This window comes from Apis dorsata, unplaced genomic scaffold (genome assembly GCF_000469605.1).
Source record: "Apis dorsata unplaced genomic scaffold, Apis dorsata 1.3 scaffold_39, whole genome shotgun sequence".
Taxonomy (NCBI): domain Eukaryota; kingdom Metazoa; phylum Arthropoda; class Insecta; order Hymenoptera; family Apidae; genus Apis; species Apis dorsata.
In genome coordinates, this window is record NW_006263341.1 from 21,681 (window position 1) to 33,602 (window position 11,922).

Consider the following 11,922-nt stretch of genomic DNA (forward strand, 5'->3'; position numbering starts at 1 on the left):
CATCTATGAAAATGACAAGGAGGTGATTTTTAAATACGATTACGCCGAAAATAATACTTTGGGTGCAGTAATTTCGTAATATTCATTTTACTTACTTAAACCGATTTATCGTATTTAAATTTTTTATTATTTTTATTATTTTGTTTTGGTTTCGAAATATCTTTGTACAAAATTTCCAAGTAACTAGTATTTACCTAATCACGATCGAATATTAATGTAATTTCAAGTATCTGTAATATTTGTTGCAGCTCTATTTAGTGCCATGAACGATCTTTCAATAGAGAACTCGCGATATTATCGAGGAAGCAAGAGAAATTTCTACACACCTGCACATCGTCGTTATCTTGGCCATCACGTTCATAACCGTGGAAAAGCAGTGTGCAGAAATACCAGGACCAAACCGCAATGTAGAAGAGTCTAAGAAATATCATCGACCATGTTTTATTCTATAATCGGTCCTCGATCGATAATTTTTCGAAAAATTTTTTTTTTTTCAAATTTCCATGCGCAAATAATTTTATCACAGATCTACGAATGGCTGTCTTTTACATTGAAGGACTAGCTTTTAAATATTACTGTGTTCCTAAACTTTATAATTTGATAAATTATTTTATTATACAAATAAATATTGTTGTTTTTTCTTCCTTTAATATTTCCCACCTTTGTAATCTTCTATAATTAATATTATTATCACTTAACTTATATTTGTAATTATGTAACAATATTGAAGAATTTTGAAGAACTTCATATTATTATAAATATTTTTTAATAGATGATAAATTCAATTTATTATTCCTGAATGTATCTTAATTTTTTTTGTAAATTTTTCAATGAAATTATTACAAATCTCTTGCATTTTTCCTTTACAATCTTCAAAATTTAGAAGCAAAAAATTTCACAAAATAGAATTTTTATTCGAACAATTATGTTTAAGTGATTGATTATATTATTCGTCGAGAACCATACATAAAGAAAAATCTTTTATACAATTTGCGTATTTACAATTTGATAATTTACGTTATGGAATATATTGGATTAGATAATATTAAATATTAAATCGATTTTTAGATATGCATGTAATTGAATTTTCTCTATCTAGACGGAATAAGATATCAAACGAAATGAAACATCATTTTGATTTTTCAATTTTACGATTGAATTGCATTATCAAGCCTCGATATATAACCATACGGTCTCATTCGAACAAATAAATATATTAATTTAGTCGATCGATCATCCGAAAATCCGAAAATCTCTATTTTTTTCTTTTATATTTTTGATATTTGCCACTGCGATTAATTGTGACGTTAAAAATTATTTACCTACATAGAACTTGCTCTTCAAGAAATACTTTTCCTTTAATTTTATTCATTTTTTAATACTAATTACGAATAGCAAATAAATTACTTTTATATTGTTTCCTAGCAATAAACAACAGTCTCAAAAACATCGTAAAAAAATCTCAATTAAAATTTTAATAAAGCTAAAGTTTCTTTTCTTCCCGTTAATAAATAAATATACAAACAAAATAAAATAAATCGCAATATATGTAAATAAAATACGATAAGAGAATTAATAAGAGATTTTTTTTTTATAAAAAAAAGAAATCAAAATGCACACAAAAATTATAGAATAAATTATAAAATTGTCGATTTTATTTTATTAATCGATGTATCTCCATCCGAAAAAATAAAATTAGACAAATAAAATCTTAGCCTCGACAAAAAGATCAAAATATTACAAAGAACAAGAAACTCGAAATATTTTCATCTCTCTTCACAAACAATTAAATAACATCGCGAGGAAGTCTCGTTAATTGTTGGTTACTCGCCGATCAAAGATTCCAAGAACACGTATCTACAAGAGAATGAACAAACAAAGAAATCGGCAACACCCGATTACATTGTCACTTTTAATTTTTAGTCCCTCGTTCGAGATTACAGCGTGCACGAGAACGCAATCATTGTAGATGATGACTCGTTTTCGATCCCATAATTTGAACGAAGGAACGATCCTTGTTCCACGATCGCCAAAACCCGCGACAAACAATCATTATCTCGTGACAAATTCAACGCGTACCGGCAATAATTACATACGCGTTTCGCCCGTATTTGAACCGATCTTACGTAAAAAGTAGCGTAGATAAATCTAATTATCTCGTTTCCTGCTGTTAAAATGTTAGACCTTAACACCCCGCTATTGTCCCAGTGGCAACTAGCGTATCCTGCTTCCTTCGGATATAAATATCCATAGTTCGGTGTACATCGCAACAGTACCATTTTGGAAACTATAGAAAACCGTTCGATCTCGATTTCGAGGATTAAGTTGCTATAAAGATGAACACTCTCGTCACCGTTACTTGTCTGCTAGCCGCTGTGGTAAGCATCGTTTTCCCCTAATTTCGTTCGTACATTCGCAAATTCCTAAAGTATTTCGTAAAAATAAAAGCACAATCGAGCGTAATCGATTTATTTTAACCGATCGATCATGGTGGAGGAGAGAAGAAATCAATCGATAAATCAATTTATATTTGCAGACTGCTGTACGTGGCATAGATCAAGACACCATAGTCGCAAAGTACATGGAATATTTGATGCCTGATATAATGCCATGCGCCGACGAACTTCACGTTTCGAATGAAGGTGATCGATTTTTTTTTTTTTTCCATATAAAAGAATTAGGATCATCGATACATATTTGGAAATTATTAAGATTTCATTTCATATCTAGTTATTAGTGAAATATCGATGAAGTTTATAGTTTGTTTGCCGACCGAATCGTTATATTTCAGATATCGTAACGAATATACAAGCGGCGAAAAATGGAGCTGATATGAAGCAACTTGGTTGCTTGAAAGCCTGCGTGATGAAACGAATAGGCATGGTAAGAGTAATATTAAATATTCGATTAACTCGGACAACTCGCTTTAACCATTTTTTTCTCAACTTTCTCCACCTAGTTGAAAGGCACGGAACTTAATGTAGAACCAGTGTACAAGATGATAGACGTCGTTCACGCTGGCAACGCGGATGATATCCAATTAGTAAGAGGGATCGCGAATGAGTGCATGGAGAATGGTAAGTACTTGCTATTTGATTCGATTACGCTTCTATCAATTTTCCTCGAAATTCTCTTATTTCTACATTTCGTAGAAAATTTTGAAAAATCGAATAGTTTCGATCGTTTCGAATCGTTTCGAAATGAAAAACAAAGATAATTATATTTAACGTGAAAAATTGTTATATATATAGTCAAAGTCGTTATCGTTAATTTAAAAATTATAATTAATATTTTATTTGATACAATAATAAGAAATTGATAAATTAATATATTTTTATCCATATCGTTTGTCTCTTGTTGTACAGCCAAAGGGGAAACGGACGAATGCAATATCGGTAACAAATATACCGACTGCTACATCGAAAAGCTGTTCACGTAAATACGAAAAAGTCACGTACCGAAGATTACGAGTTTATCACGTATTGTACACGTTTAATAAAACGATGTAAATGATAGACGGCTCATCTTTTCCCTCCTTTCCCTACCTTCGACAATATTCATCGAACCGTTCGATGTATCTACCAAGTTTCGAGTCACGTATCATATCGAACGATTCGTTTCTTTAACACGGACAGTTGGCGACATCTCTCGATTTACACCCGATCTATCGGCGATCGCGAGAAGAAGGGAAGTGGCGACCATTAGAGAAGAAAAACTTCGCGAGTCGATTGGAATTCGTTTGGAAATAATCGCAAATAATCGTTGAAAAATGTTTGATCGCGAGTTGGGCCTACAACTTTATTTATTCCATCGTGTGCGTCAAGCCAACTTCGACTGTTACATTAGGCTGTATTAGGTGAACCGCCTCGCGACGTGAATCGCTTACGATAACGCGAACTCTCTCTTTTCTTTGCACATCAATTTTCAAGATTCGAGAACAATCTAGAAAATATCATGGATGACAGAATTAAGAGAGTAATATTAAATTTATATTATCTTTCCTTTTTTTTAAATACTTTTCACTTTACACGTTGACGATACAATCTTTTTTCTTTGCTTGCTTCTCGTGTACATGTTGATGACAAGAATTTTTTTTTTACTCGTCGTTCTTTTTCCATATAAAAGGAAGAAAACGGTCGACTTCCACGTACGATCGATTTCAAGAGTGAATCATAAATTCGCGTATATGTGTATCTACTAGGTGGTCGTAAAGCATGGACAACGGGATACCCTGTTGAAATGCACGGAGCGCGATGTCCGTGTCTCGAGTGCAGGTTAATTATTCATAACGCGTTAACGGCGCATTGTTTATTCATAAGCCGACCGCGCTTAGCTGCCGCGTCTCGAATCGCCGCGCCGCATCCTATCCGTTTAATCTCATTCTTATTAATGAAATTGTACACCTTTCGTAAGAGAAAGGACCAAACTTTTTTCCATACTTTTCCATATCTTTACCATATTTATTTGCTTCGTATTGATTGTAGATAATTTTAACAAAATTTTTCGAGTCGCGAAAAGAGGAAAATAACTCAATATCTATTTTTTCGAGAATATTTTATATCATCTCTTGATAAATTATTTTATTTAAAAAGAAAAATCTTGGCTTTTTGTTGGATATAATATTTCTTTAGATATCCATATATCTCTTATGTAAAAAATAATAAAGAATAATATTCAACGATAATTATTAATAATTAATGTCTCAAATTGGAAGATCTATGATGATATTATTATTGCTCGCACAATATATACGTGTGCATAAAGTTTCGCTTTTCTTGAATCAAATTTAAAATAAATTTAAAATAAGGAAAAATAAAAATGATCTTATTTTTTCAAGAGTTTTGTTTTAAAAATTGCAGGATATTTCGTCGAAACGTAATTATCAAAATTATGCTCTTCTATATGTGTTAATTGTCTATTTTTTTCTCATTTTTTTTTCCTTTTTTCTTTGCAGATAATAATATCTAGATATAATAAGCAAATTAAGGAAAATTATCTTTTTCTTATCTGCATCCTGATAAAATAATTTAAATAAAATTGCACGATTGTTTAATATTATCCTTGATGTTCTTCGTTGCCCGATACGCTATCACTCCATTTTTGCTGACTAATTTAATTTCCATATATGTGCGAGTAAATTTTGGTTTAAAAAAACCCGATACCTGTTTATCAAATAAAAATTTTTTCATGGTCAACAACAAATATAAGCATCAATGTCTCGCAATAGCTTAATGCAGTTTTCATATTTTCTCAAAGAAGCAGGTTCGAGTCTCTCCGCCATTTCTTCAATAGTGATTTTTAATAGTCGACAGTGTATTATAATTGGATAATCGAAGGAGAGATGAAGAAATTTCTTGTGATTTTTGTTTATATTCTTTCCGTTGCCGTAAGCATTTCTCGTAAAGTCTCTTAAAAATAAAAATCATTTATTGCGTATTGCGTATTTTATTCGAATATAGTCTCGAAAAATTCGTAAACTCGATTCGAAAAAAATTTAGAAATTAATTTAGAAATAAAATTGTTTTAAACAATTGTACGCGTTATCGATCATATTTATTACATATAAATAATCAAATATCGATAAATCGAAAAGAGAGAGAGAGAAAAAAAATATTTCGTTTCTCGAAACTAAAGAATAATAACTTCGAATAATTGTTATATATTTCAGGTAATCATTCGAGCAAATAGAATAAACGAAATCTTGAAAATTATGGCCATTTCTATGAAAGATATACATTACTGCATAATACACATGGGCTTCAACATTAGTAATATAATTAATATTATTTCTTTATAACGATATATGTCATCGAGTTATAATTATTTAAATTTTACTTAAAAAAAAAAAAGAAAGAGAAAATTTAATTTAAATTAAATTAAAACTAAGTTATTCTTATGTATAAAAATATGTTATTTCTAATTATTCTAATTTTTTTTATCAATCAGAGGATTTCATAAAGATACAGGAACTTTTGCAAGAGGAAGATATATCGGAGGAAAATATAAAAAAATACTTGACGAATTATAGTTGTTTCATCACGTGCACTTTGGAAAAATCTCGTATCGTAAGCGTAGTAGTATCGTTTATTTTCTTTTCCGTTGTCGTGATTATTTATTCAGATTCGTGCGAAAAGTTTCGTCATTTTTTTTTTTTTTTCAGATACAAAATGATGAAATTCAGTTGAACAAGTTGGTAGAAATGGCGAGTAAAAAAAATATATCCATAGACGAGAGATTATTAAGCGAATGCATCGACGAAGGTGAGTTTTCGAACAAATGGAAATTTTTCTTGTATCGAGGAAAACTGCTGTTTTCCAATTATAGTTATGATCGAATGTCTTGAAAGAGAAATAAAATATTTTTTTTTTAGTAATTCGAAAAAAAAATCGAAAAGAATTTCTCTTTTTCGAAAATTATGAGAAATTTGATCGTATTCGTTTTGATTATCATAATCAAAAATAAAGTAACATTAAATGTGGAAAAGAAAAATAAATATTAACGTTATTAGAGAAATTTATCTCGATCACTTATAAATAATATTGTACGATAATATTTTTCACTTATATATCTTTTCGAAAAATAGCAACACATGAGATATGATTTAATGTTTTACTTCTCGTTCATGTATCTATTTTTTCAACTAAATTATTTCTATTAAGATATTTTCTGCTTGTTCAAAATATTTATATTGGTATTATTTCAGCGAACAAAGATACGGACAAATGCGAGAATGGATTAAACTTTATAATTTGTTTTTCAAAATTCTTAAGCGATATATAAAGCACAAATTGAAGATATTTTAAAGCACAAAAGCTACGTATATATATAAATTATAAATTTGAATAAAATTGGAATTCAAAAAAAAAAGAAGCGTGAATATGAAATTTCCCTCTTCTCTCTTTCAATAATAATATTCTCTTCGAAGAAAAATAATTTACATCGAGTATCGAGAAGAAAAATTGGATTTTCAATCATCTTTCCTTTCTACATTTTTCATTCCAAATTACGTAAACCGAATTTTATTTATAATATTCCGTTGATACGTAAATAAATTTCCTCGATGATTTCGAGAAAAGAGTGAATATTAATAAATATTCTAACGACTTTTAACCACTTTTCTAATTGCTATTTATCGTTAATTCTGATTTCTTGTTACACAAAAATCAACGAATTATGCGATCTTTAACCTCTAGATTATGATTCCACTCAATATAAGTTCGAAGCCAACGACTGACGCGAGTAAATCGATTCGATCGATTGAAAAAGTCGAATCGATTGATTTCTCGAATTTCGATTCACGTTAAAAATTAGAAGCCACGAAGTATTATGGATATTATTCACGTTAATTGTCTGTAAGTACGAGTACACACCTACTTATGAGATTGAGAAAAATACAATAAGGAAATAAGACACGATAAAGTTATTTTTTATTTTTTTGATAAAGTATGCGCTTGATCGAATGACGATATTTTGCGATAAATAAATTATAATCAAATTTATGATAAAAAATGTTTTCTCTGTTCAAGATTTTCTAGATAATCTTTCGATTCTTATATATGTATATTAACAAACGATCGAGTCGACAATGATTCTATGCTGAAACTTAATTTACTCGAATATTGTTTGAAATGAATTTGCATATGAACTTGTGTTTTATATTCCAACTTCTATTTTCTTATCACGAAGAGATATATCGCGAAGAGATTTTTTCCAAAATGAAATCGATCATCAATTAAATTCGAAAAGTTTCTTTTTTCTCGGAAAAAACATAATTATTAATAGTTTCGATTTCATATTTGTTCTCAAATCCTTTCTATATCGTTCGATGAAGCTGAATCAAATTGAATGTTAAACAATATTGTAAATATTGTAAAGCCACGAAGATAATTGAGACAAATAATCATATCGTTTAAGGAAAGAAAAATACAAAGATGTAATTAAAAAACCGATAAACTGAACAGCAGATAACCCTGATTATCTCCTTTAATTTATATATATATATATTTATTATATGTTTGGTCATCGATCAAATCGATAAAACTCAAAAACTATTATATTTCGAATTATTTTAATTAGTATCTTAATTTTGATGTTCGATCACACGTTGCGCATAAATCCACGGTCAATCTATCAAAAAACATCATTTAATCGTATTTTATTTACGAATATAAACGTCTGTTGTTGTAAGAAATTGAATTACACAAATTCGTTATCTAATGAATGATTAATAAGCTTATTTAGTTTACATAGTATGCATTTATCGAGTATAAATAGCAGTTGGAAATATGATCCAACTAGTCGAGGAAATTGTTCGCATTTTCAAGTTTCTTGGGGCAACAGTGTCCTAAAGATCGAAAAAAATGAAGACCATCGTCATCCTACTTTTTACACTATGCATCGTTTCTTATGTGGTAAATCTTTATCTTCTTTTTATTACCATTCGTTAAATTGAATATTGCATTTTGAATCTTTTGTGCTCGCAGTGAAAGTGCATTTTTTTTTCGAGAAACGAAACAATTGCTATATTCTTATTCATCTAGACGAGAAAATGTAATCTTTGCTAAATTTATGAAAAAAAAATTTATTTTTTTTTAATAATTTCACAAAGCAGATGGTTCGTTGTGACCATGTCGACGATCTAACACTGTGTTTGGAACAAGAGAATCTCACTTTTGGTAAGTGAAAATTCCAATAAATCGACTATGCTTCCCGTTTCAAATTTCCAATTTTAAACTAAAATTGAAAGAATCGAAACGATTCAAAATGATCGATCAATAATATGTTCAAAGAAGCAACGATTGCGCGATAAACGAGAATGAAAGATCATTTGGCAAAAATTAATTTTTTAGATGATATTAATTCTTTACTCGAGGATAAAAGTGAGAGAACGATAAGAAAGCGAGGGTGCATCGAAGCCTGTCTTTTCCATAGGATGGCTCTGGTACGTAGTGAAAGAATTATTCCCAATGTAATCCCATTTTATATAATATAACGAAACAATGATTTTCATCTGTGAAATTTCGTAAAAATTTCGATCGATCAACATTTGATTTCAGATGAACGGTAACATCTTCGACATGCAGAAATTCGATATATATTTAAACGAAATGGAGGACAATCAAAAGGAAGATATACTAAAAGTTATACAACAATGTGTCAATAATGGTACAAGTATAAGTGTAATGTACAATTTACGCAATAGGATATAAAGTATCTTTCTTTTCTTTTTCTTTCTTTCTTTTTTAGCTAAGAACGAGGATAAATGCTTGGCCGCTCAAAAATTTACCAAATGTCTTGTCGATTACGTGAAATTCTATATCAAACAATTTATGTACTCGTTTAACTCAAACTCAACGAGCGAAGAAGAGCGCAGCAACTCTCCTTGATTTAACTACTACAACATAAATTAATTGTGTAAAAAAATTTTAATAAAGTAACGAATATCTAAATGATGAATCGATTCTGTCATTATTTTTTTTTTTCCTACGATCTTATCATATATAAAAATTCTGCCAACGATGATGTCCTTTCTATAATAATTATTTCGAGCTTGCGTCCATTATTATCCGACTATACGATGATACCTCGATGATGTTTTAATAAACCATATTTCCCAGAGAATAAAATTACGTAAATCCATTATCTGAGACATCAATTTTCTACACCTTATACACTTAATAGAGTATAAATAGTAGATCGAAACGTTGTCTAGTTAGTCGAAGAAGTTGCTCGCCTATGCCAACTTCCTTTTTCGTTTAACTCTTGGGATAATATTTGAAAGAAAAAAGAAAAAACGCAAATATGAAAATCATCGTCTTTCTTCTCTGCATAATATATTGTGCGGTTAGTTTTTTCTCCGAATTTGTTCAGTGGCTTATCTTAATGACAATCTTAATTTCAAATATCAAATGTTACCAAGTATATGCTAAATTTTGTTTACGGAAGTTGGAAATAAAATTTTTCAAATTTTTCTTTTCCAAGAAAATCGACTTTAAAAATAACTTATTAAAATTTGTCTAATTACCGAATAAATAATAGAGAAAAGGATGTTTCTTGTTTCTTTTCTTTTTTTTGAATTATTAATATTAATACTCGAAATATTAATTTTCTTTCATTTATTTTAATTCTACTGTAGCTGGTTCGCGCAGACATGATAGCAATTCTATGTTCGCAAAAAGCAGGCTTCAATCTTTGTAAGTAAAAATTATTTGCTAATCTTATACGTGATCAAACACACTTGCTCCTCTTTAGTTTAAAACTAGAAAAATGCAATTCAAACACGTATGTAAATCTTTTCATGGAAAAAGAAAATGAAATAAACTGTTCGATTGTTAATAATTAAAATTAATCTATAATTAAAATACCCGAATTAGCCGATCTGAAAAGCATATACGAAGACAAGAGCGAGGAACAAATGAAGAAGCTTGGATGTTTCGAAGCCTGTTTATTCCAAAAAGTTAATTTGGTATGTATTATTCTTCTTAATCCTTTTTCTTATTTTTGAGTACGTAGAATATTATACAAAAACGTATACATATCCTTCGAAAAAATTTATCTAACAAGTGTAAAAAATCTTGAAACAAATTAAATTGATATACACGATTCTCGAACAAAAATAGAACATAAAAAGATCACGAATTTTTATTCTGAAAAATTGACAAAATTAACAAATCACAAATCGTTTTAAATCATCTTCTTCTGCTGAGAAAGAAATCTTATGTCCGTTTCAGATGGACGGTAAAACTTTGAACGCAGAGAAACTCGAGGCTCGCATTCGAGAATTAACACCGGATAATTTTACAGAGGATGTACACGAAATTATCGAGCACTGTATTAAGGAAGGTATAAGTCAATCTGATCAAAATTACGTTCCTAATTATATATAACGCACGTATAACATCTTTTACACCTTTTTTCCCGTTTAGCTGCAGACGACGATGAATGCATAGTTGCCCGAAAATATACCGATTGTACTATAGAACACATGAAATTCCTTGATTCTGAACTACGAAAATTAAGTGAAAATTAAGTGTAATAATTCGAACTAATTCGTTTACTTCGATGATTCAATTGCAAGATCGAAACTGTATGACGTATTTAAATTAGTTAATAGAAATATCAATAAAACGAAATAAAACGAAAAGCGTGCAAACAAATTTTTTATCTTTTATACATTTAACGTTTATTTATTTACTTGAAAATTAAATTATTAATTTAACTATCTGCAAGAGCCAATTTATTAATTATTACAGGCAGAAAATGATCACTCGTGTTACATATTTACAAAGTATTTAAATAATCTATTAATCCGTTACAAAGAATTTAAAATACATAGAAACAATTCGAACGATTGGAATCAATGACACATCTTGTTCCCGAACAATTCTTTTATTTTATTTTATTTTTTTTTTTCCAAACAATTAAGACGCGCAACAACAAAGGGAGATTAAATCAAATGAAAATAACCGGAAACGTATCCGCTAATTAACATTATGTTTTTTTTCTCAACTCTTTCGTTTGAAATTTTCTTCGATCGGCGACTCGCGTGCTATGCATACGAGTCTAACAGTCCAACTAGCAACGCGTAAGTAAATCTCAAGGTCTCTATTATCCGATTCTTCGACTCAATTCTTTCCAATCCTCGTATAAATAATCGATTACACGATCGTTTTCTGTCCTCTCTTTGTGCCTTCTTCTTTTATCCTCTCTTTTTTCTTTTTCCTTTTTTTTTTTATTATCCATTTAAATATCATTTTAATTTCCAATAATTACCATACCGCGCGCATCAAAATGATTCGATATAATTATCGAATTTAATATTCGCAAAGATATATAATTGTTCCGTCGACAATTCAGACGAAATATATTTTCTATAATATCTGAAGGAAGGATGGTCGATGGAAAAAAAAAAAAAAAAAAAAA

The 11,922-nt window shown here is 29.4% G+C and overlaps 5 protein-coding genes across 7 annotated transcripts in view; all 5 read left to right on the plus strand.

Annotated features, from left to right (window-relative positions):
• LOC102678563 overlaps window positions 1-618 on the plus strand; it is a gene marked incomplete at its 5' end in the record, with an annotated part of 1,169 nt that extends 551 nt beyond the window's left edge. Inside the window, 2 exons of the mRNA XM_006608554.2 lie at window positions 1-62; window positions 249-618. Of these exons, the coding sequence (XP_006608617.1) occupies window positions 1-62; window positions 249-421 (235 nt within the window). The remainder of the gene's footprint in view (window positions 63-248) is intronic.
• A 1,528-nt stretch (window positions 619-2,146) lies between these two features.
• Window positions 2,147-3,505, plus strand: LOC102673791. Of its 2 annotated transcripts, none has more exons than XM_006608516.2 (5): window positions 2,147-2,378; window positions 2,537-2,642; window positions 2,792-2,883; window positions 2,960-3,077; window positions 3,366-3,505. In XM_006608516.2, exons 1-5 carry the CDS (start codon window positions 2,337-2,339, stop codon window positions 3,437-3,439), a joined length of 432 nt encoding a protein of 143 aa, XP_006608579.1. In that variant the 5' UTR covers window positions 2,147-2,336; the 3' UTR covers window positions 3,440-3,505. The 2 variants fall into 2 exon arrangements, with proteins under 2 accessions (XP_006608579.1, XP_031369156.1); XM_031513296.1 differs by having other exon boundaries at window positions 2,537-2,637; window positions 2,790-2,883.
• A 1,626-nt stretch (window positions 3,506-5,131) lies between these two features.
• LOC102678700 lies at window positions 5,132-6,864 on the plus strand. 2 transcript variants are annotated; one of them, XM_031513207.1, is made up of 5 exons: window positions 5,132-5,386; window positions 5,669-5,768; window positions 5,947-6,065; window positions 6,161-6,260; window positions 6,704-6,853. In XM_031513207.1, exons 1-5 carry the CDS (start codon window positions 5,342-5,344, stop codon window positions 6,778-6,780), a joined length of 441 nt encoding a protein of 146 aa, XP_031369067.1. In that variant the 5' UTR covers window positions 5,132-5,341; the 3' UTR covers window positions 6,781-6,853. The 2 variants fall into 2 exon arrangements, with proteins under 2 accessions (XP_031369067.1, XP_031369070.1); XM_031513210.1 differs by having other exon boundaries at window positions 5,135-5,386; window positions 6,161-6,256; window positions 6,703-6,864.
• A 389-nt stretch (window positions 6,865-7,253) lies between these two features.
• Window positions 7,254-9,453, plus strand: LOC102678829. The gene is made up of 6 exons (XM_006608555.2): window positions 7,254-7,352; window positions 8,251-8,411; window positions 8,612-8,675; window positions 8,850-8,941; window positions 9,057-9,165; window positions 9,247-9,453. The coding sequence occupies exons 2-6, from the start codon at window positions 8,361-8,363 to the stop codon at window positions 9,384-9,386; spliced, it is 456 nt and encodes a 151-aa protein (XP_006608618.1). The 5' UTR covers window positions 7,254-7,352; window positions 8,251-8,360; the 3' UTR covers window positions 9,387-9,453.
• A 235-nt stretch (window positions 9,454-9,688) lies between these two features.
• On the plus strand, window positions 9,689-11,151 carry LOC102678956. The gene is made up of 5 exons (XM_006608556.2): window positions 9,689-9,843; window positions 10,136-10,193; window positions 10,374-10,465; window positions 10,731-10,842; window positions 10,926-11,151. Exons 1-5 carry the CDS (start codon window positions 9,802-9,804, stop codon window positions 11,027-11,029), a joined length of 408 nt encoding a protein of 135 aa, XP_006608619.1. The 5' UTR covers window positions 9,689-9,801; the 3' UTR covers window positions 11,030-11,151.
• Window positions 11,152-11,922: the final 771 nt, after the last annotated feature.